Raw genomic sequence first — 25,923 nt, forward strand, 5'->3', positions numbered from 1 at the left:
CTTATCCTGTGTTGTCTATCCTCCTCTCACTCCCCTTCTTCTCACAACTGCCTTCCTAACTAATGCAAAAGTGAATTCATTTTAAACAATGGAGGTTTTAAATTTTTATAATGTATGGAAGCTGTACTATTTAACTAAACATTCTGGCTGAGACTTTTTCATAAGAGGTTTTCCCAGTGATTGCTGTGAAAATTCTTTCAAGAACTCCCCTCGCAGTTCCTTTCCCACCACGGCCCAAATCACACCATTCCCATCACACCTGAAACAGTACATTTTTCATCCTCCTGTTGTCCCTTACTTTTCCAGCCCACAGAGCACCCATGCCTGTCTGTCCATTGACAGCCTTTTTCCAATAAAACCCCATTGTGCTTTTGCAGTAGGATTCCATTATCCCCTTCCCAGTACCTTTACCTGCAACACCAACACTTGACCCATTGTTCCCACGTCCACCCTCTCACCACCACGAAGTTCTCCCATCCTTCCTGGATGTTTTTATATCTTCCCCCCACTCCCTGCCCCCAGCCATTAATCCACTTCGACAAAATGCCAGTACCTGCTTCCTAATTACTCAAATGCTACAATTAACCTTTCAACAATGCCCTCATCTGTTCTTCCAAACCTTCGCTGCCACCTTCAGTGCTCTTACGTATCATGCATCGTGATAGGAGCTTGGGACTTAAGAGGAGTAGGCCATTCAACCCCTCGAGCCTGCTCCACTATTCGATGAGATCATGACTGATCTGGTTGTAGTCTCAATTCCACTTTCCTGTCTGCACCCTCATAACCCTCGATTAATTTGTCCACTTTGTCTATCAAAAATCTATCTCGACCTTGAATAAATTCAATTACCCAGCCTTCACTGCTTTCTGGATAAGAGAATTCCACATATTAACGAACCTCTCAAAAAAAGTTCTCCTCAACTCACATGAAAAGGGAGACCTCTTATTCTTAAACTGTGAACCTTCTCCAAACTGCTTCTAATGCAATTACATCCTTTTCCAAAAAAGGAGACCAAAACTGTACACAGCCCTCACCAAAACCATGAACAGTTGCAGTCAAATTTCTCTGCTTTTATACTCCCACTCCCCTTGCTATAAACACCAGCATTCCATTTGCCCTCCTAAACACGCTGCATCCGCATACTAACTTTTAGCTATTCATGTACCAGGCTACCCAGATCCCTCTGTACACAGTTCTGCAGCCTCTCTCCAATTAAATAGGAAACTGCTTTTCTTTTCTTCCTGTCAAAGTGGACAAGTGCACATTTTCCCACATTACACACCATCTGCCAAATTTTAGCCCGCTCACTTAATCTATATCCCTTTGTGGACACTTTACCTCCTCTTGACAACTTACCTTCCTGATGTCATCAACAAATTTAGTTACCGTACGTTCAGTCCCTTAATCCAAGTCTTTGATGTAGATGGTAAATAGTCAAGGCTCTAGCACTGATCCCTATGGCACTCCAGTAGTTACAGCCTGCCAATCTAAAAAAGATACATTTATCCCTACTCTCTGCTTCTGTTCACTAACCAATCCTTTATCCACTATGCTAATATGTTACCCACTAAAGCATGTTCTCTTATCTTGCGTAGTAACCTTTGATGGGGCACCTTATCAACTGCCTTTTGGAAATCCAAGTACACCTCATCTTCAGGCTCCCCTTTAACCATCTTGCTTGTTACTTCCTCAAAGAACTCCATTAAACTAGTCAAACATGATTTTCCTTTCACAAAACCACAATGGCTCTGCCTGATCACATTGTTTCCTGCTATAACCTCTTTAATAAAGGATTCTAGCAACTTTACTATGACAGATGTTAAACGAACTAGCCTGTACTTTATTGCTTGCTGTCTCCCTCCTTTCTTGAATAAGGGTTCTATGTTTGCTATTTTCCAATCCGCTGGGACTGTCTCGAATCGAAGGAATTTCGGAAGATGATAACCAATGCTTCTACTATTTTTGCAGCCATTTCTTTCCAAGACCCTAGGATGCAGGCCATCTGATCCTAGGGACTTGACAGCCTTTAGGTTTAATAGTTTTCCCAACACCTTTTCCCTGCTGATGGTGATTGTTTTAAGTTCCTCCTCCTGTTTCACCGCTTGATTTTCATTCTTTGGAAAAGTTTTCCAAAGGAAAAGAAATCTTCTACATTGAAAATAGACAAAATACCTGTTCAACGCCTCCAGCATTTCCTTGTTTTCCCTCATCACTTCCCCAGACGCACCCTCTAGAGGACCAACACTAGCTTTAGTTACTCTTTTCCTAATTAAATACCTGTAGATATTCTTACTATCTATTTTTATCTTTCAAATTAGCTTTCTCTCATACACAAAAATAATGAGGGAGAAAGTAGTCCTTCTTTGCTGGTTTCTAAAATCTGTCCAATCTTCTGACCTACTATTACTCTTGGCAGATTTATGCAGTGTTTCTTTCAATTTGATACAATCCTTAAGTTCCTTACTTATCCATGACAATGCATCCATTTCAGAGTCTCTCTCTCTGTGGGACAAATCTTTGCTAAGAGAGTTATTAAATATCTCCTTAAAGGTCTGCCACCGCATCTCTACTGTCTTACCATAACCTAGCTTCCCAGTTCAAGTTAGCCAGCTTTGCTTTCATACCCTAAAAATTGCCTTTATTCGGGTTTAAAATACTAGTCTTAGACACACACTTCTCCCCCTCAAACTGAAAGTGAAAATTTATTATGTTATGATCACTGTCGCCTAAAGGCTCCTTTACCATGAAGTAATTGATTAATCCTAACTCATTGCACGCCAGGTCTAGAATAGCTTGCTCCCTGGTTGGCTCTAGAGCAGACTGCTCTAACAAATTGTCCCAAGTACACTCTATGAACTCATTTTCCTGACTACCTTTGCTAATCTGATTCGCCCAATCTACATGTAGATTGAAGACACCCTTGATTACTGAAGTACCTTTGTTGTATGCCCCATTTATTTCTTCTTGGACACTGTCCTACAGTTAGGGGCCCTCGAAACTACTCCCACAAGTGACCTTTTACCTTTCTTACCCTTACCCAAACTGATTCTACGTGCTGCTCTGCCAAGCCAAGGTCATCTCTCACTACTGTAATAATGACATCCTTAATTAACAGAACTAACCCACTACTTTTCCCTAGCTTCCGGTATTTTCAAAATGTCAAATACCCTTCACTATTCAGGTTCCAGCCTTGGTCAACATGTCTCTGTTATGGCTATCTCTGTGCCAGCAATTCATCCATTTTGTTACGAATAGCATGCGCAGATATAGTGCTTTTAACTCTGTCTTTTTACCAGTTTTGCAGTCTCTGGCCTTGTCTGCTGCTGCACTCGAGTTTGCACGTTCTATCCCTTATTCCCATACTCTGGTTATCATTACCCAAATTGCTAACCTGCTCTATTACCTCATTGTCTTACTTTGATTTACCATATCTCCCCTCTCATGATCCCTTCCCCCCACTATTTAGTTTCAAGCCCTCTCTTCCGCCCTAGTTATACGACTTGCCAGAATACTGGTCCAGTTCAGGTAAAGATGTTGCACTCCCAGTTGCTAGCAATGGCCTTCTAATCCAAATTACCCCTAGTCTACACAAATGCTGTATGTATTTCTTATACTCCAACTATTTGCAGCCTCAAACATCCAACCCATTGTACCCCTCTCTCCCGAACTTTCTTACAAAAGTTGAACTTCATTACATAGTTCAGCTAACATTAATGATGCCAATTTATAGTTTCTATGCAATATACACAATCTTAGAATTCAAGCTTAAAAACATCAAACCCTCCTACAATATTCGATAAATTGAAAATTGTTTCAAAGCAGTTATCGAATTAGGATGTTGAATTTTACGTAGCATAAAACATCATATTGTCCAACTCACTGTTAATACCATAGCATGTCACAAAATTATCTCTGACTCAACTGGGGTAACTCTGGACTTGAATTGCAATTGACTTTTGCTGAATAATTTCAGAAGGTGGTAAAAGTAGTTTATCCTAAATAAATCCTTACCTGTGAAAAGATGACCATCAGGTTTGTCATGTCTCGTGTTAAATACTAGTTAGTAACTATTTTCCAGCATGCCCTTCATGAAACACCAATTTCACACTAATGTTAGATAGCTTTGTTAAAAAGAAAGCCTCATACATTATAAATGTAAACTCTGATGTAAAGGTGATTACAGCATAGAAATTACAAGCATTCCATTTTACAATTAAAAATAGCAATTCTGCAAAGCTTATGGGGCAGGTCATAAAACACTATTGTAGTGTATGGTTACTTTGCTGGCAGACAGCAAGAGTGCAAGACGGCCATAACTGATATTGTATTGTTTTTTTAAAAAGTGAATTTACTAAAATGGATGAAGACCATCTTTCTCACCAGAGAATTCGCTTGGAAAAATTGCTGAGAGTTGCAATTTGCCTGAAAAATTATTTTAGAACACAGATGTGAACCCAAGAGAAACTAAGCAACAAGGAATTTCAAATAGCAGGATGCAGCCCGAGTTGCCACCTTCCAACAGGAACTCGAGTGTGGAAAGGTAGTAAATAAATGTGTATTGTTACTTTGAAAAATCCCACAAAAACTTCTAAAATCAAATTTGTGCTTAAAAATAAAATGGCTTTCTTATGTGAAGCAGATTGACTTTGCAAACTAATAATTATAATTTTCATTTGGGAAAGCATTATTACTACATTTTTTTTTGGTTTATTTGATGTTTTAATAGTTTAAATTACAAAATGGTATTTGACAAGACTGTGCTGAAGTTCGACACACAATTCAATGTTTACATATTAAGAGACACCACAATAAGCTTTCCCCTTCCAACCTGGCCATTGTCCTCTGAAACCTTATTACTTTCTTTTGTTTTAAAATAGTTCATGGTGTGTAAACTTTGCTGGAAAGGCCAGCAATTGTTACCCATCCCTAACTACCCTGCAGAGTTGGTGGTGAACTATCTTCTTGAACCACTGCAGTCTGCATGTTATAGGTACACCCACTGTGCTACCTATACCACGCACTGGTATAGGTAGGGAGGGAACTCCAGGTTTTTGATCGTGATAGCGAAGGGGGCGACAAGGTGGTTCTAAATCTGGATGGTGTGCATCTTTGAGGGCCTCTTGCAGGTGGTGGTATTCCCATGCATCTGCTACCCTTTCCTTCCAGGTGGCAGAGGTCATGGGTTTGGAAGGTGCTATTGAAGGAGCCTTGGTGAGTTGCTGCAGTGCATGCTCTAGATGGTACACACTGCTGCTAATGTGCGTTGGCGGGAGTGAATGTTGAAGGTGGACAGGGTGCCAATCAAGTGGGCTGCTTTGCCTTGGATAGTGCCGAGCTTCTTGAGAGTTGTTGGAATTACACTAAACCAGGCAAGTGGAGAGTATTCCATCACACCCTGACTTGTGACATGTAGTTGGCAGACAGGCTGTGGGGAATCAGGAAGTGAGTTACTTGCAACAGAATTCCCAGCCTCTGACCTGCGCTTTTATCCACAGCATTTATATGGCTGGTCCAGTTCAGTTTCTGGTCAATGGTAACCCGAGGATGTTGATGATGGGGCTTCAGCAATGGTAATCGCATTGAACATCAAGACAAGATTGTTAAATTCTCTCTTGTTGGAGATGGTCATTACCCAGCACTTGTGAGATGCAAACGTTACTTGCAACTATTCCACAACACATCCTTAGTGAAAAACTAAGAGGGAAAACTAAGCTCTGATAAGCAAAGATGGCAACAGCATTCAGGGATTAGCTAAGTTTATTTCTCTCTATTACACTTCGCTTCATTGATTTTTGATCCTGAGAGTAATAATATTGACTTCGCTCCCTCAAACACTCTTCAGTACACACTGCCTGCAGTGACATTTTGCCTCAGTCTCATACTGAGTGTGGAAAAGATTTACCACAGTCATTACCGTAATGGTTTTCAGAAACATGAGGGCAAGGGCTCCATTTTCACATTGCTTAAAAGTACCTTCCGGCAAGTAAACCAACTACAGATCTATTCATCGGCTGGACAAGCACACTCAATGCACGTGTTGTTTTTAAACTTTCTTTACATAACTAGATCTATATAGTGTAAAAGAATGCCAAAGGCACATGAAGATCAATTAAATGAACATTTTAAAACAGCCATTAAAATTGCTACAGTGCACAAAGTTCTTTTCCAAACCAGTGGTGCGGTAATTATTTAGGCCAAAGTTAAAAATGAAGCAGACTTACCCTCGAGGATTCATATGATGGACTTGGTTGGTCAGCTGATCCCCAAGAAGTTGTACCTGTTCGTTCTTCCATTACTATCAAAAGAAAAGGCCTTGTTTATTTACACGAAGGCAAGTCTCCTATGGTGTCTTATATCATTTCAGTCTCTGCTTGCTATATTATCCACACACCATAAAGCTCTTCCTTTCTTTAAGTTATCAGTTAGGTAAAATGTCACTGCCAGACTCGTCAAAATAATTTCCTTGAACACTAATTACCCAGTACTATCCACCAAATTGTTTTATTGAAAGTTTATAGAACAAAGGATTGCTGTGTACCAGTAATTAATTCTAATTTGATTTCCACTTTTTCCTGAACCTGTACAGGTTAAGGCAACAGGATGCAAGCACAGGAAATGAGCCACTTTCCCATTTTGGATCAGTGCCAAAACCAAGCATTTCTAAGTCAGTGGAGAGCTCCAAGTGAAGTTCCCTCAGCTCTGTTCCAACCAGACATCTTAACCCCAACCTCAAAGGACATTCCCTACTGTGCCAGGGGCATTTTCCACACAAACAATCCTTAGAGCCCCAAATGAACTGCTAATGAGTACCAAATCAGGGGAACGTTTGCACTTCCCACGAGCAATATTTTTGATGCATTTCAGCTCATTGAGTAAGACATAAGCGAGAAGGGAGATTCTTATTAGATTGGACTGGATTCAAATCTAGATCTCAGAATTCAAACAGTGCTTTGACATACCACACCACGCAGCACACTGACAAAAGCATTGCATGCCTTATATGAAAACTTTCACTTTAAAATTCTGTAGAACTGACTCAAGCATGAACATTTTTTTTAATATTGACAAGCTTAACTGCTCTTTAATGAATTAAAAACCCTGTCAGAAATGCAGAAAAACACAAATAAAATTCTAAACAAATCTTGCACCAATTTCTCTGATATTCGCTCTCATTCTTTTCCTAAAACAGCTATAAATCCTGATTTATGGAACCACAGCTAACAGTTCTTCGTTAGTTCACCCATTCCTGTCTTGTGAGCCTCGCAAGTGGGCAATCCAATCACAATTACTTGCAGAGGCAAGTCCAAATTTCTTATTCAGTGTCACCAACCGTCCACACACTTCCAGTGGTTCTTAGAGCAGGAGGAAATTATTTTAGCTCTCCTTAACCCAGTAGCATCATCACTGCCCAGCGTAGACCAAAACCCATAGATCAGATAACATAGGCCTCTGTCACAAAAGGCAATTTATTTGCCTAAAAATCTAGTGAGCAGGCAGGCAAAACACACTTGTACATGCACCCAAAAAAATTAAAAGATTATCTAAGTATTTTTGCTTTATTCAAAGAATAATAATGTGAAATGGCATTATACTAGCAGCCTAATGGCTGTAGCACCAGCACAATGACATTGAACAAGTAAAGGATCAAATCTCGCTTGTCACTGACATTTCCTGTGAGGGCGGAAAAAGAAAGTAGTATATTTTGACACTGATTGGGGACAAATAGAAATAAGGAAACCACGCCAATCTCATGAAGTAAAAGAAAATTAAGCAGGATTGATGGCCCAAGCTATATTCAAGCGTGCTGGACAATACTACCACACTTAGATCAAGGATGGGAGATGTACATATTCCAAAGGATCTATAGGGGGAAGAACTTGCAGGTGCTTCAAGACTGTTGGACTGACCTAGGCTCAGGTTTAAGATATTTGCAAACCTGACCTGGATATTTTAAGCATAGATATATAAGCTGGAAAGGTATGGCTAATAACAGGCCACACTGGAGGGCTGCATCGGGGAGTTGGAGGCTGAAGAGGAGGGGACTGAGGAAAATTAAATTGAGAACGAAAAGGAAGGCGCTTGAGGCTTCAAGAGTCATTACTGCATGGCCTTCATCATCTTGTCCTCTGAGTTACACCTGCACCATCCGTGGCAAGAGCTGTTGCTTAAGAATTGGACTCTTCATCAAACACAATTTTGCACAATGGCAAAGTAACTCAACTACTTTGGTGCTTACATCAACATCTTTCAAGGCAGAATTAGATCAAGGATAACAGATGCAGCGAGGACCTAAGATTTTTTTTAAATGTCAGTATTTTTAAATGATTGAAAGTACCAGTCGTAAAAGATCATGTTTAAAATGTTCTTATACAGTACTGTGTCAAGCAGAATCCATTTAGCCAGCTGCCTCTCCACCAATCAGGAAATACAGCCGATGTTTATAAATACTATCAGCAACAACTACTTTTTATAGAAATCTTCATTACAAAAGATCAAAGCACTCAAAATCAATTACAAGGCTGCAGTATTAGGAGTACTGTAGTGTATGTACTCTTGCATTTAGCTTAGCAAGCAAATGATTGAATTCTGTACTGGGGTGTGACTTGCCGCAACCTCAGATTTTTTGAAATGAGAAACTCAAAGTTCCCAGTGCTTACCAAGGTAACAAAATTTAACAGTCACCTTAAAGCTCAAGAAGGAATTTAACCCACAAATAATTCATAAGCACAAGAAATGACTCCAGTTGACCCCATTCATACCATCTAAGTTATTTTTCAAATACGATCAATTGTGCAATATATAACGTAACAATTTTATTTTAATCTGGGCTATTGTAAACATGGAGTACACATCTAAACCTCCCTTCATAGTTAGTTACTTGACCTCTCAAGTATATTGCCCACCATATTGGCATGGTGCAGAACAAACCACCTGTAACTTCTTCTGGGGCCATTTTAATTTCTTGTTCCATCTGAAACTGTATGCCACAATATAAATATCAGTGGCAACAAGCAATTTTATTGCCACTGACCAGCAATAGTTACATTCCTTGCTACAACTCATTCTCAAATTAATAATTTGATTAACATTTGCATTTAGTATGCCAACAACTCAAATAAACTTGGACACACCATGGTAAATTGTGAAATACTATCTTTGAAGCATTAACTTGTCCAACAGGAAATTAGTCAAGGCCATCTATACTGTGTAAATCCACACTGCTACTTTATCCCAATGAGAAATGCAATGTAAAACATTTTTTAAAAATCACCCTATCCTAGGTTAATTCAATTCTAAATTTGGCTTAGTGAACGTACAGGTCACAAATGTTCGGTACTCCTCCAGGTTAGGCACAGTAGGAGACCATGTATGTTACATGCCTGCTGCTATAGACAGGATAAGACTGCAGGCAGCTGGGAACACACAGCTGCAGCTCACTGAACCACAAAGCAGAGACAAAACTGCAGTCCAAGTTAAGATACAAGCTAATTCGATGCAACAGTATTATTGAAGTTCAAATGTTAGCAACAGTATTGTAGCTTAACAATTCAACGATTAACAAATAACGCTATAGTACAGCTAACCCACAAAGCCGGCTGTATAGGTATCGAAATTGGAATTGGAAAAAAGTGGAAGTGGCAGGTGTAATTCATTTCGAATCTGACTGTACTGGATTTCCAATGCAACAAAAAAGAAACAAAAATCATTCCATATCAAATAATTGCAGCCCCCTCGCCAAGAATCTGGTCTAATTTCTTTCCCCTTGCAGCCGTGCTACAAAAACGTAATATTTGGATATCTGAATAGTACTTTTAGCCACCATGAGCAGCAGCTACTCAACTGTCAACTTCAATGTTTGAGAATTATTTCAACATAAGTTCAAAATAATGTATGTGATGGAAGCAATCTACCTGGATACATATGCAGAATATCAAAACACAGCACGTTTTGCAACTGAACATATTTGAAGCAGCAAGAGTTTCTAGTTGACGAGATGAAATGGAAGATAACCAGATTTTTTCCAACTTCAACTGCAACAATTTCATTCCCATCTCTCTTTCCCTTTGTAAAGAACTCAATGGCAAAAAAGATATGTTACAGAAATGAACTGGACAAGCTTTTAATTTAGAAACTTTAATATGTGGTAAAACAAAAATCTTTTCCACTTGACAAAAGTTGGGATTAAAAACAAAATCATTCATAGCATGTTGTCAAACTATCCATGTCATTTCATTAATAATTCAGCCTTAGATGAAAAACACAAATGAAACCAAAAGCACATTTGTTCTCAAAGCAATAAGGAAAAAAAAATCTACTCGCAGGGTTACCATCTGTCTTGATTGATCAAATCACAAATTTTACCAGTAAAATTAGATTTCTGATAGCCACGCTTGCCATTGCTATTCGCTTCTACCAAGTGCTGCCAATTTTCTAACTTCATTTTAACAATAAATGATGTTCTTAGATATATAGATTCTTTCTTAAATGAAATAGCTTCAACCATTTTATTCATTAGATTTTCCATTTTCCATAAAGATGCTGCACAGAAATGGTCCTGAGGTTTCAGCGAATTACACAACTACATTCAAATTATTGTTTGGTCTTGCGGTCCTATTCAATTATTACAGCATTCTTATATTTAACAGGTCAACAATCCCATTCATTTCCCAAAATGTGGTTTGAGCCACACAAAATTCTCTTGACAAAAATACAACCTTGCTTTCCAGTAAACCGTTCGGAGAAGTGAGGCTTTCAGGACGTTTTTTTCTTAATTTCATTTTTTTCCCATCACCAATAGACATTTTCTCCAATACATGCACCCTCAGCCACCCCACCAAAACACACACTGCTTGTCTATCACATTAGCTTGAAGCATGATCTGAACAGAACATAAAGAACTTGAGTCCACAGTTTCAGCCTTTGAGATCCAAATCCAGCTTGTCAAACAGCAGCATGTCTATCACAGACTCTATTTCAATTTCTTATTGCCAAGCATGTCACTGTAGAGACAACTTAACCCTTTTAGGAGACCTAGGTCAGATCAGATTTCAAGGATTGTCTTAAAAGGAGGAAAGTGGTGGAGAGGTGTAGGGAGGTTAGTCCAAAGCTGAGGGCCTGGGCAACTGAAGACGCAGCCAGCAATGATTCAGCAATTAAAATTGGGGATGCATAAGAGGCCAGAATTAGAGCAGCACAGATTTTTGAAGGTTGTGGGGCTGGAAGATATCAGAGAGAGGAAGTGGTGAGGTCATTGTGGAATTCGAAAACAAGGTTGGGAATTTTAAAAGCAAGTCGTTTCTTGACTGGGAGTCAATGTAGGTTAGCGAGCACAGGGGTGTTAGAGGAACAGGGCTTGCTGCGAGTTTAGACAGAGGCAGAGTTCTGAATTACCTCGTTTTTGGAGGGCCGAATGTGGGCAACTAGCCAGGAATTGGAATAGTTGAGTCTAGAGGTAACATAGGCACAAATGCAGATTTCAGCAATAGTTGAGCAATGACAGGGGCAAAGTCGGCAATGTTGCAGAGTGGAAATAGGCAACCTGAGTAATGGCACAAAGCTGAGGTTGGAAACTCATCTCAGGATCAAATGTAACACCAAGGTTGCAAACAGTGTGGTTTAATCTGAGACTGTTGTCAGGGAGAGGGATAGAGTCAGTAGCCAGGGAACAGAGTTTGGAGCAGGTGTCAAAGATAACTGCTTCAGTCTTCCCAACATTTAAATGGGGGAAATTTCTTTTCACCCAGCACTGGAAGTCAGATAAGCAGTCTGAACGGCCATTTGGCAGTAATGCTTGCCTGCATAAAAGTGACTGCATTTTAAAACTAATTTGTAATAAGTACTTGGAAACATATCACAGGCATGATGAGGCACCATTATATCTTTGCCTCTACATCTTAATTCAGGACTTGGCATAAGAGATTTGGCAAAAGACACGCCATTCTGAGCCTGATGATTACTCCAGATTACCGAGTGACAGATCATTATCAATTGGGACACCCACTCACTACTACCATTTCCCTTTGCATCACAGAGGTGGAGCACTATGGATTCCTATGTTCCTCAGGCAAGCCCAACACAAAGAAATATGACAATACTTCCATAACTGTATGGTAAAGATACACTAAGATGATTGAACATGTTCCAACATATTATTGTAGATGACTTTTGATTATGACCGAGAGGAGACATGTCGCCCCATTCCTTTCTCAACGTCGAGATAAGCTCCCAAAGCTTCTTGCTTCTTCATAAGCTGCGAGGGGCACTCAGTCTAAAGAAAAACAAATAAAATACAAGGATGTTTCTTAAGCCTAAATAATTCCAAATGCAATCAAAAATTATTTTTGATCCCATCATGGGCTCCCAATGCCTCAGATACATAAGACAGGAACTTAAACCACCTGAGGAGCCTTCAGCAAGGTTCCTCATTAATTTTCAGTCCAGCCAGAACCCTCTTCTAGACAATGGAAACCACAAATTCACTTGAGCAACATAATGACTTACACAGTTAAACTTTGAGAGATTTGGCGGTAATAGTGCACGGGTCTGATAGCCAACCAATAAGCTATGTGGTGTGATGCAAGTTCAACTGAACCTTGCATTTGTGAAATACACTAGTTTTTTTCTCCCAGTCTCCAAGCAGCATAACACATGAAGCTGTAAGTATCAAATTCCACATGCAGTAGTGGCAAGGATCAATTTTATTCATAAGTTACCTTCCCATGCTTTAAACTAAGTCTTAATTAAAATTATCTTTCCCTGGTAATAAGGTGCCTAAAACTAAACATCTGGAGCTGTTTTAATGGAGTATTTTGTATTTGCACGGAATAAATCTAAGAGTCACAAATGATTGAGATGTTCTACATTGAGGAACAAATGTAGAAAACACCAAGGATAACAGTCCTATGAAGTTATGCTTCAAATTCTGTCCAAGTTTCTGCTAGCATTTACAAACTTAGCAAACACACCGAAGTTCTATCCTAAGAGGTTTCTGCAAAATTCAGCACTCGTAACAATTAATTTTATAGTGTGAACCAACTCATGTCATTTTTATGATAATCAACGTTCTTACACAAAATCTAAAACTTGACATAACTCACTGAGCACAGAGAAAAAGAATGATCAGTCTCGTGTCTAAGGATGTCCCAAAGTAGTCACTTTTGAAATGCAGACACTGCTGTGTAGGCAACAAACAGCATCCAATTTTCATATACTAAGCTCCCAAAAACCAGCAAATAAATGATAAATGGTCAATTAAACTGCTTTGGTGGTGGTATTTGAGGGGTGAAAGTTGGCCAGGACACCAGCAGAACCCATAGCTCCATTTCAAATGGTGACATAGAATATTTCTTATCCTCCTGAATAGACAGGCAGTGTCAGTTTAAAGTCTCACTTGACAGACAGGAATATCCCAATATCTTACTGAACAGACAGAATAGTTTGTGTACACAAAACTTGGAATACAGCTTGAACCAAGAACCTTCAGATGCAAAGGCAAGGTTACTACCACAGATTCAAGCTGACAATCTTGATCAAAGAATATAAATAAGTGAATCCACGAATGACGGATTGTTGAATGACAAAAATTGTTCAAATGCATATCAAAGAGAACAGTAGTGTGGAATAATCATTGAGCACTTACAGATAAATTTCAAGGCAGTGAATTCTAGAAGCTCAGTTTAACCATTTTAGTGACAACTTTTCCTGTGGTTACTTCTGTTATGACTCAGCTGCTTTATGTAACCAGATAGTAAATCACTTACACAAATGCCAAAAGCCATCAGGCCAGAAGCACAAACTGTAGACTCGTGGGCGACAGCTATAATTACTACTACCTGGAACTGACATGATTTAAGTCAGTGTTCAAGATAAAAGGACCAAACTAAATCTTCAGATTAGAAGTATATATAGAACACACTCCTTCCATTAAGACCCAGCAGCAATGCAACACTAAAAGAATATTCCATCATCATGTGAATCATGTCCAAAATATTTATTGACGGATCACAGCGGACTTGAATTTCCACTCATCATAAAGACTATATTGAGCTATTACCCCAAGTTTGTCATGTTCCCACAAACAAGACTTTTGACCATGAGCTTGTCCTTAAACCGTAAATATTAATGGCAAAGACCAGTTTTAACCATTTTCTCCCATCTCTGCCACCCATTCTCCAAAGCCAAGAAGTCACACAAGGTAAACAAAAAATCTGCATGGCCGTGGGGGTGGGCAGGTGTGTGCATCTCATCTCTAATCTCCAACAGGTCATGCAGGTACATCAGACTCTAGTGATGTTGTCTCTGCAAGCATTTATCACTTGAGCCTCAACAAAAGAATGCTGATTCCAGCAGTGGAAGGTATCATAACAGCCAGCACCTGTAACTTGACCCCAGAACTCTGAACCGTGTAAGCTTGAAGTAAATGATTCCTACATATAGTGATTCAGTTCTATTAGAACAAAGTAGTCATCAGCCATTTACCAATGCACGGATTGTCAATTTATCAGCGAACTAATTTGGTCGCTTACCAAGTGGAAACTTGGAGTAGTTCAGAAACTGATCTTGCAATTCTGGAAACAGTGTCCAAAATCTCCAATGTCTTCTGGCTTTAACAGTCCAATGTGAAATGGGTTTGAGATGCGTCAACTTAAGTTTCAAATGGGCACTGGGCTTATCGCTCAAAGCTGCCTTATGTTAGCATCAATACACAGAAAATTCAAATCATTAGCAATGTTATACAACAATGGAACTCGCTCTGCAACTACAAGCCTACAATTTATTTTGATTAATAAATAATGTTGCCGTATTGCCACAGAGCTGCTTCTAAAACAGCAACTTGCACTTATATATCAATGTCAATCCAAAATTTCCACAGGACTATAGAGTTAAAAATAGACATAGCAATATATGCCAAGCCAAAGGAAGATCACGAGGGTGACTGACAGCATAATCAAAAAGATGGGTTATGAAAAGATATCTTTACATAGTGGATAGGAAAGGCTCAAGGAGGAAGTTTCAAAAATTAGAATAGTTGCTAAATGCAGCAGGATTGCCAAGAGGTTGAAAATGAAACATAACTGGGGCAGTGTAGAGAAAGCTGTGCATTGCATCTGATGTTACACCCAACTTGGACATGATTCTTATGCTTGAGAAAATGGAAAATTTCTGTCACATTCTCCAAAGTTAACTTGCTTTAGCTTGATGAACACAAATTTAATGAAAAAAAGCAAAAGAAAATTAGAAAGTATCTTTCTTTAGAAAGATATTACCACACTGGTCATTCAAGCACTTATCAACAGATGAAAATCTGGCCACCTTCTCACATGATTTGAAAAAAGGGTATATCACACATTTGGCAGGAACAGATTCTAATAATACGCAAGAAAATTCATAACAAGTGACTCTTCCACTACACTTCAGGCCATTATTAGCAAGTACACTAGAATGCTTACATCTTGGTCATCAAATAAACTGCGAACTGTATTTATCAGTGAAAAGGCATGAACACAGGGGCAATGCTTTTACAGCTAGATCAAGTTCCCAGCATTCCTCAGCAGTCATATTTCAAAAACCGTGAAGACTTTTTACAGCTCCTTATATGGTGGCCTCCTGATCAGAGCTACTAACTTTGCCAGGTGCTGAAACAAGTGGAGGATACGTTAGCATAGTGGTTATGTTACTGAACTATAAATCTAGACTGCTGAGCTAATAAACCAGAGAATGAGTGTTAAAACCTACAATGACAGTTTGAGAATTTGAACTCAATTTTTAAAATCTGGAAATAAAAATCAATTTTACACACTGCAATATCCAAACTGCTCAACAATTTCTTTTTTAAAATCACATTACAGTTGTTTGGCAACACTTGACATACTACTATAGTGAGACGTCCCATAGTTTCTCAATGAATCCTCTGTTTTTCTCGCTTTGTTACTCAATCATTCCCGTCGCAAACCATTCACCCAAGACTGTTAACCCCACAAATTGTTTCACATTAATGATGTTGATTTCTCCACCACCCAGGCCTTCTTTCCTGTTGTTTATCCAGTGCGCAAGATTTTTCCATTGACAAAAGGTCACAGGCTTGTAACATTAACTCGCTTTCTCTCTCCACAAATGTTGCCTGACCTGAGTATTTTTCATGTCTTCTGTTTATATTTCAGATTTGCAGCATCCACAGTATTTTGCCATTTATATTAGCATTTCATTCACTGCCACCTATCTTCCAGGAATGCCCACCATGAAAAGGTTCTACTCTTCTCTAAGAATTTCTTTTTGCACCTTAGCTTTTTCACCTTCATTGTTTCATTTCCCTTCTCAATTTTATCAGGTCTGTGCTTACTTAAAAATGCTTATAGCTGTAACATTTTCCCATTTTGATAACTGACACACACCTTAATCGTAAACACTTTCTCTCTACACAGATGCTGCCTGACCTGTTGGGTCCTTCCAGCGGCTTTTATTCATACTGAACTTAGTTTGTTGGACTACCACAGATGCTAGCCTTACTATGATTGTAAGCGCATGAAGGAAGGAAAGAATCTGCATTGATATCGTGCCTTTCATAACCTAAGGATGTCTGAAGTGTGGCTTTGTTGCTAATGGGACATCTGACTAATTAAAAAAAGGGGAGAGTGTCCATAAATGGCTCTGAAAGCGGTGCTAACAGGCCCAATAGCAATACAAACACACAGGAAAACAGCTTGCTGTCCACTGGCAGCATACCGGTTCAGGTTACCTTAAGAGGCTAGCAACTGAAGTCTGGCTGGCTTGCACAGACCTGTTCTTCTTTCTCCTGGTCACCGGGAAAAGGAGAGCAACTGGAAGCAAAAAGGTAATGAAAAACTGCACATGCAGATATTTTGTGGAATTCAAGCAGCAATTCTGCATTATGTACGCACCATTAGTGGCTCGTTAATATCAGGGAAAAGGGGGGTCTAGGTTTCCCCAAGGGCATTAACAAGAAAAAAACCACGAAAAAAAGAATCAGCAAAACACTGCTAATGAAGACTATGGTTCTTTAACAATAGAAGAAAACTGCTTGGCTCAATCCTTTGATCTGAATGGCTGAAAAACAATGTGAATTATATATAAAGATGACATATAGATTGGAGAAAACCCATGTGGGTCACACTCAGAACACAATGAGAAGGTAGTCTGTTCTCCCTCTCATTCAAGGTCCTCAGAGACACACATTGAGCCCCCTCCCCTGACCAATCGCAAGGGCAGAAACCCTTGATGTAACTCAAAAAGCAGCCAGATTTGTAGCTACCTTATCATCCCGCATTTTTGGTATGCAAGAAGAAGAAATATGCAATTTTCAATGTGTAGTACTCCATGTTCCAAGTAACCCCAATTCAACACCTGGATAGTATCGCTTGATATTTTTTTCTTTATTCTTTCATGGCATGTGGACAGCACTGGCAGGGCCAGCATTTGTTGTCCATCCCTAATTGCGCTTGAACTGTTAGACTTGCTAGGCTATCTCAGAGGGCAGTTAAGAATCAACCACATTACTGTATCTGGAGTCACATGTAGCCAAGACCAGGTGAGGACAGCAGATTTCCTTCCCTAAAAGACACCAGTGAGCCAGACGGGTTTTATGACAATTGATGATAGTTACATGGTCACCATTACTGAGAATAGTTTTATATTCCATGTGGGTCTGGAGTAACATGTCAGCCAGACCAGCTTTCCATCCCTCAAGGACATTAATGAACCAAATGGATTTTTACAACAATTGATGAAAATGATCAGGTCAGATCAGCTTTATTAATTGAATTTAAGTTCCACCAGCTGCCATGGTAGGATTTGAACCCATGTCCCCAGAACATTCACCTCGAGACTGCTAGTCAAGTGACATTATCACGATGCCACCATCTCCCCTCAACAATGAGCAACTACTGCAGAACTCACTGGTTCCATTTTGCATACATTTTACAAATAATGCATTACCACAAACCCATACAAGTTACAAATACTAAAATACAGGTATTGACATTTCTCAGTGCAATCAGAAAGTCTACTTCATGCAAAAAAATCAAGCAAGCTCAGGGATATAAAATATGAAAAGTGCTTGTAGATGAAAAGCTCCATTAAAGCAAATATGAATCTCAGCTCTCAGTTATGGCTTAGTGTTCTGAGGTTTAAATATACCATTTTTCTTTCAGCTTAACGATTCAGGATAAGGAAGCTAATGCCAGTTGGTTTGTATTAGAAAAACCCAATTTGTTGCATTCAAAAGCAGGAAATTAGCTTTTTAAGTGTTTATCAATAAACAATGCTGGTACCTCATTTGCATGCAACACATATCAGGCACTGTTTTCATAGTGATTTGTTGCTTTAAATCCTTGGTTCCATTTCCTCCTGCACCATTTTCTGCTCGTGTTTGGCAAAATCCCGAGACATTCAGCTAAACTTCATTTTTATACTATCACACGGCAATGCAAAAGACCTAGTCAAAATTTTAAACTTAATATTCTACACAAAAAAAAACTGAAACTATAAAAATTTACTTCTTAAAATGCAATTTTAGTGAATCCAAAAACATCACATGAACCTGACAGCGAAAAGCTATTGCTTATCCTCCAATACAGCGCACTAATTTGTGTATACTCCATTTGCATTACTGGGTAATATGATAGGCCCACAAAAAATGTCATATGCACTGACTGAAGTTATACTATCAGCCAACTGCAAAACTACCAGCAAAGCCAGCTTTCTATCTGATACATGCAACAATGTGCATACTGCACTTAAAATTTTCATAAATCAAGAAAAATCCAACAAGCTAAAATTTGTAAAATTTAGTTAAACTGGTCTATTATCTCACAAAAATAAATGCCATGGTTCCTTTTGATGGCACACTAATTTTGTATAACCTCTGAAAATATGTGCAGCTCCTCAGAAAAGGCTATTTTCCCCCATCTTACTTAATAATTTTAAATTATTGCCACCAATAGCATTATAAAAGGGAAGCTGTTCAAATTTAAGCACATGTAAGTTCAGCATAGATTTTAGAAAATTACTCAATGTCCAAAACACTAAACATCTTATAACTTTATGCGCAACATATGTCTCAAATCAATTCTAACCATTCACTCTGATCATTTTCCTGAATGCACAAGCACATATATAATTAGAATCAGAACATATTTAAAAGGCATGACACTGATGGATACAGGTTCATGCAGCACATCGCAATTCCAGTTCAGAGCACTTTCAAGAAAAAAAGTGGCAAAAAAAGGATGAGAAAGTTCTTGCCCATTCTCCCAGCTTTCCAATCTAAGCCAAGGCAGGAAGAGGCAGAGCTTGTCAACTCCTTACAGCTTGCATGAAAGCTTTGGTCAGGCACACATCGTAGTTGAGTGGGAACTGCACCAAGTGCCAGGTCAAATGTGCAGGGTAGGGAACATGACAGGAAGAATCCATGTAAAAAATAAATATGTTAAAAAGAAATCATTGCCTGCTTATCACTACAATTGGTGGGGGGGGGAAAGAGTGCCAGTTCACTCTTATCTCATTCACTAAAAACATACTTTACACAGAAGTTAACGTTAAAATTTTAAAACACAAATGTTCAAAAATTGATGAAAGCCTAAAGTAAACCATGGTAACAAATTAATTAGGCCAAGGGTTGTGGAAAGTACAGAAAGCAAAACAATTAGCTTTATTTTGTTTTGGTAAAATCCAGACATTTGGCAAAACCAGTGCAAAAATGAGCCAACTGCATTGCAAACAAAAATGTGCCATTACTTTAGCTAAACTTCAAAGTTCCCTAGTTATCAATTAAGCTGAGTGAGTGTGCCAACAGAGTGTGGTGAATCTTTGGGCATTTGGCATTGTCATTTGACATTTAGCTAAAAGACATTGAACGATAGGAAAAGAACTTGTAAGCGCATTCTGGCCTGAGGAATAGAATCAAAACACCAGCCAGACAAGTTTGGAAAGGTCTACAGTAAGCTTGCTTTTTAAAAAAAATAACCATGCTCAACTGCAACCTGATTAACTCGTGGCAACACCATTGCATCTGGTGCAACCTTAAAGAAGTAACATCCCATCTAACCTAAAGACCAGATTTCCTCAGTACAATAGACTGGAAAACTGTTTAAGTCAATACACTTGTGTTTCTGCAACATTCTGATCTCATCAAATCATTACCAACATCACAAGTGTTATGCAGTTTAAAACATAGTCCCCATTGCTTACAGCGGGCACATTAGTGTTAATGTGATATATTTGGTGGATGATAAAGCCAACCTTTGATTCATTACTGTTGTTACAATCTCAGTAGAGAGCAGTAACTTTTAAAAACAAAATCCCAGTTCTTCACTATAAGAATGAAGATACAAAATTGTATTGTTTCAAACAGAGAAGATTTTACTTTACAATAGTCAACAAAGTAAACACTAACAAAGTAAACACTAAATACTACTTATCCCATACTCTGGTATTCAGAATTAACTTTGAATTAAGCATGAATTAACAGGAAAATTGTGGTTGAATATAAACTATAAATTGCATATTAAATGGCAGACACAACTAGGCGGCTCTTATGAATTGGCTCAACAGTCCAACTCGGATTTTAGTGATCACAATGAGTCCCAAAGTCCTTGAAACTCAGTATTCATGAAGAATTTCAGCTCCTCTCCTTCCAAGAGCTCGTCTGATACCCAAACTGTTCCATGGGCATATTCTTCACCATAAAAGGCACATGTCTGCAGAACCTGCTCAACTAGTCTGGGATGGGGTATATCCACCAATGCTACCTTCCAGGAACAGAAACAGCTAGAGTAACTTGTCAACTTCTAGATTGAGACACTGCCTTCTTCAGGTTGATGGTAATGCACAAGTGGGCTCATCAATTTGTACTGCTCAGCTTGGACTGATTGGTGTCCTTATAGATCTTGTAACCAGGGTCAGTTTGCTCAGAAAGTTTGGTTTCCACGCCCGCTTGTTATTGTTTCTTTAAAACAATTTCTTTTCTATGTTTTCCTGTTCTTCTGCCCTTCCTGTTTCACTTTTCAGCTCAGCTTCTGTTTTAGTTAGAGTCAGCCTCAAAAAGTACAAATTAAATTAAAGACACAGGCTCCCTCACATTAGAGGACAACTGATGTCTCATGTTTGAGACCAACATCCAACCACACACTTTAAAACAAGCAAATTTAAAACGCTAAGTAACTATCAATATCCTGGGGGTTACCAATGACAAGAAACTGAACTAGGCCAGCCATATAAATACTGTGAGTACAGGAGCAGGTCAGAGGCTCGGAATTCTGCAGCAAGCAACTCACATCCTTACTCCCCAAAACCTGTCCACCATTTACAAGGCAGATGTCAGGAGTACTCTGCACTTGCCTGGATAGACACCATCCAGGACAAAGCAGCCCACCAGATTGGCACCCTAATCACCACCCTGAACACTGATTATCTCTGCCACCGACATGCAGTGGCAGCAGGGTGTACCATCTACAAGTGGCACTGCAGCAACTTACCACGGCTCCTTCAACAGCAGCTTCCAAGCCAGTGATCTCTAGCACCGAGAAGGACAAGGGCAGCAGATGCGTGGGAACATCACCACCTGCAAGCTCTTCTCCAAGCTACGCACCAACCTGACTTGTTCCTTCAGTATTGCTGGGTCTAAGTCCTGGAACCCTCTTCCTAACACTGTGGATGTACCTTCAACATGGTCTGCAGCGGTTCAAGGCAGTGGCTCGCCACTACCTTCTCAAAGGCATTTAGGGATGCGCAATAAATGCTGGCCTAGCCAGCGATACCCACATCCCATGAACAAATAAGAACAAAAGTAATGTTATCCGTCTTCATCCCTATTATGGCCAGGTCAAGTAACTTCAGGATCGTTCTCCAAATAGGTTTTTGTAATGTGCATGTCCTACTGATTCTTTTAGATGTTTAAATCCTGATATCTTTGTTTCTGAGGCCATACAATTACAGTTAAATTTGGAACAGTTTGTCATAAAAAATAACCACCATTCCCATGAAGGGAAATTGCAAAGCAGAGTGCAACTGGGTTAATTACAGATATCAACAGAGGAAGGAAAGGGACAAATCACGAGGTAGAATTGACAAACAGTCCTCAGCTGAAAAGGGTGCAAGACGAGAGAGAAATACTGCAGAAATTACGGATTATGAACATTTGTAGCTTTTTGCAATACTGTTTAACCAGTCAAAATCAAACCATCCAGAAACAGTTGTAATTCAGACATTTGCAGGTAGCTCAATTATGGCACTGGCAAAGCCTGGTAAGTGATTATTTACCTCTGCCTTTAGGAATGATTTGGAGAGGAAGGAGTGAAAAACCTGGTGGGAGTTGGTTTATGATTTGAAAATGTTGATATAGAACACTAAATAACTTTGTCAGGGTTGGCAACTTAGGTTTCAGATTTGTCAAAACAAGATTATTTTACTTTATGTAAGGTAGTAACAATCAAGCTACCAGATCAACTAATTATTGTCAACACTTGTCACATTTGTGAATAATGGGAAAAAGGTAGTCACATACAACTCATTCAGATATTCAACTGTACTTTCTAACAGTTATCAAGCAGGTGGTCTGTCTTCCATTTACATTGAAAGAGATAAAGTTTGCAACTTTTAGCTGCTGTTTGAAGAAATAATGGGCCAGATACAATAACATGCTTACCCAAATTAAAATTTGGCAATATAATTGCCTAGGTAAGTGGCAAGATAAAGACAACTACAACATCTTCTAACTTGCCTTCGTACTTCAGTTCCTTTATTCATATTAGTAACACTTTTAGCCCCAAAAGCTAAGAATCTACAGGCCATTTCTTTACAATAGTTTGCCTATCAAGGAAGTACTCCACTGTCAATTTTCTGCAGATTTGGATTCTTACATTATCGATGCATTGAAACAAATTTAACATCCATGCTGATTTCAACACTGCTAAGTTCACCCAAGGAGAAAAGTATTTTGACTTCAGTAAATGTTGTCTACAGTTACAGGAGAACTCCAGACACCCTGGAAACAGCAACCACTAAACTGTTTACAAGCCAAAATTACACACAGGTCAAACCCCAAGATACAGAATAGCTCTAAATTTTGTGCGTTTTGGAAAAACTGTGTTAAGCACTTTATTCACCAATTTTAAGACATCAATTGATGCAAAATCACTTCAGGGACATTCAGTTCTACACAGCATCATTTAGCCACTGGATCTCATTTCGCACATTACAAAGACAACCTGATGAGGTGAAATTTGTTTCTGCAGCTCTATTGCCTTTAATGCATCATCCATTGAATTTTAAATGCTTTGCTTTCTTCAGTCAAAACACTTAAAGTGCAGGAGAGATAAACCTTCACATTATGCAATTCTTATGAAATGAATTTGAACAATGTCAAGCTGAATCCAAACAGCACAGGTCATGAGAATGCAAGCAACAGGAGCAGGAATCAGCCAGATAGCCCCTCAAGTCTGCTCAGCCAGTGATCATGGCTAATCTTGCACTTCAATTCCACTTGCCTGCCCACTCCCCATATCCTTCGATTCCCTGAGACACCAAAAATCTATCTATCCGAGCCTTGAATATACCGAACCATAATCTTCAGGAGTAGACAATTCTGAAGATTCGTAATCCTCTGAATAAAGAAATCTCTCAATTTCAGTACAAAATTATCGACCCCTTAACATGAGGTTGAACCCCCATGTTCACAACTCAGCAGTGGGGAAAACAAGCTATGTCAAAGTCGTCAAGCTCCTTCAAAATCTTATGTTTCACTGAGATCACCTCTCATTCTTCTAAACTGGACAATATAGATCAATTTACTCCGCCTCTCATCACAGGGTAACCCTCTCATCCCAGCAATCAATCTAGTGAAGCTTCACTGAACTGCCACAAATGCAAGTATACCCTTCCTTAAGTATGAAAGCCAAAAGTGCACACACTATTCCAGGTGTGATCTGACCAAAGCCCTGTGCAACTTTACTAAGACTTCTTTCTTCTTATACTCCAATCCCTTTGCAATATAGGCCAGCATGCCTTTTGCTTCCAAGCTGTTTGCCATATAGGAATGCTACCTTTGTGTTCCTTGTATCAGCACCTTCAAGTCTCCCCGAACGCCGACCTTCAAGTCTCCCCGAACGCCGACCTTCAAGTCTCCCCGAACGCCGACCTTCAAGTCTCCCCGAACGCCGACCTTCAAGTCTCCCCGAACGCCGACCTTCAAGTCTCCCCGAACGCCGACCTTCAAGTCTCCCCGAACGCCGACCTTCAAGTCTCCCCGAACGCCGACCTTCAAGTCTCCCCGAACGCCGACCTTCAAGTCTCCCCGAACGCCGACCTTCAAGTCTCCCCGAACGCCGACATTTAGAAGTCTCACCCCTTTTTAAAAATATTCTACTTTTCTATTCTTTCTACCAAAGTAAATAGCCTCATATTTGCCCACATTATAGTTTACCTGCCACCTTGTTGTCCACTCATTTAACCTGTCTGTCTATGTCACTTTGTGATCTCTGTGCACTCAGTTTATAATCCCACATAGCTTTGTACCACACCAAATTTAAAATACGTGAGTCTCGTTCTCTTCATCTAGGTCATTAATATAGTTTGTGAACAACTGAGGGTCTAGCACTGATCCATAAGGCACTACACCAGGTGCAGCCTGCCAACTTGAAAATAACCCCATTTATCCCAACATTTTGCTTCCTGTCCGCTGAACAATCCTCCATCCATGCTAATATATTCATTTGGCAGGAAGAACATGGAGAAACAAAAGGGGGAAATCCTAAAGGAGGTGCACTAACAGAGGGACTTCAGTGTAGATGTACGTAAGTCATTGAAGGTGGCAGGGCATGTTGAGAGTGCAGTTAATAAAGCATATAGTATCTTGGACTTTATTAATAGGGACATTGAGTACAAGACTAAGGAAGTCATGTTGAACATGTCTAAGATACTAGTTAGGCCTCAATTGGAATGCTGCGCCATTCTGGGCGCCATACTTGAGGAAGGATATGAAGGCATTGAAGAAAATACAGAGGAGATTCACAACAATGTTCCAGGGATAAAGAACTGTAGCTATGAGGATGGATTGCTGTTTAGAAAACAAATAGCTTCTGCTTGTTTATACTGGCACGTTGAATTCTCAATGCATTGATGCAAACTACAATTACGGACACTGAACAACTCCAAGGTAAGAATGAACCAGGTCAGCAGCTTAAGTGCCAACTTATAACTGGGTCACATTTGCAACACCCACATGAATTTATCTGTCCCACTGTGAAGCACCATTGAAAAATATTGAAATTACTCATTAGACAAACTGTGCTCTGTTCTTCCTCTTTCCTCCCTCCTCCAAAAGCCCTCAATCCACCAGCAAGAAATTTTAAGAAACGACTTGTTAAACTGAAGACGGATGGCTTTCAGAAATGACCATCAAGTCCAAAATCAGTCTCCAGATTCTTATGATATCCCATCTTGCTTCTCTAACTCTACTTAATCTTCGAGTTAAGTCTTCAAACACTAGAGGAACAATGAGTTATATATGACTTCATCAGCAAATAAATAAATCAAGATATACATAAGAAGCGGTCTACATACCATTTCTGGGGATCTATGAATTCTGAATGTACCAACAATAGTAAGCATGGTGAGGTATGCCACTGTGGATTTTGATAAGCAATATTCTTCCAAAGAAAGCTTTTACATTATAAATTAAAGCACCTTCCTCTATTATACTGGAAATGTCACAGCCTACAGACAAGGTTATAAAAGCCCTAGATGATCTGTCACTCCCCAGCAAATAGAAAATAGAAATTAATGCAGTTTTGCCAAGACAGAATCTGTAGACGTTTGTTTATGTGTTCATGTCAAAAGTAAAAGAGAAATTACATGGGTGTAGATTTTGACCTCAACAGATCTGTTACTGAACTACCGAGCACTGAGGAA

The 25,923-nt window shown here is 39.3% G+C and overlaps 1 protein-coding gene across 13 annotated transcripts in view; it reads right to left on the reverse strand.

Annotated features, from left to right (window-relative positions):
- Positions 1 to 25,923, reverse strand: part of tcf12 (transcription factor 12) — a 274,600-nt gene that overhangs the window by 211,769 nt on the left and 36,908 nt on the right. For 10 of the 13 annotated variants that reach the window (XM_078530320.1, XM_078530325.1, XM_078530321.1 and 7 more), the window contains exon 4: positions 6,222 to 6,295. In XM_078530320.1, the coding sequence (XP_078386446.1) occupies positions 6,222 to 6,295 (74 nt within the window). Of the gene's footprint in view, positions 1 to 5,914; positions 5,949 to 6,221; positions 6,296 to 11,391; positions 11,537 to 25,923 lie in introns of those variants that run through there. The other 3 variants (XM_078530319.1, XM_078530326.1, XM_078530324.1) reach the window with 3 other exon arrangements.

The sequence above is a fragment of the Cetorhinus maximus genome, chromosome 26, assembly GCF_964194155.1.
Source record: "Cetorhinus maximus chromosome 26, sCetMax3.hap1.1, whole genome shotgun sequence".
In the NCBI taxonomy this organism is placed as follows: domain Eukaryota; kingdom Metazoa; phylum Chordata; class Chondrichthyes; order Lamniformes; family Cetorhinidae; genus Cetorhinus; species Cetorhinus maximus.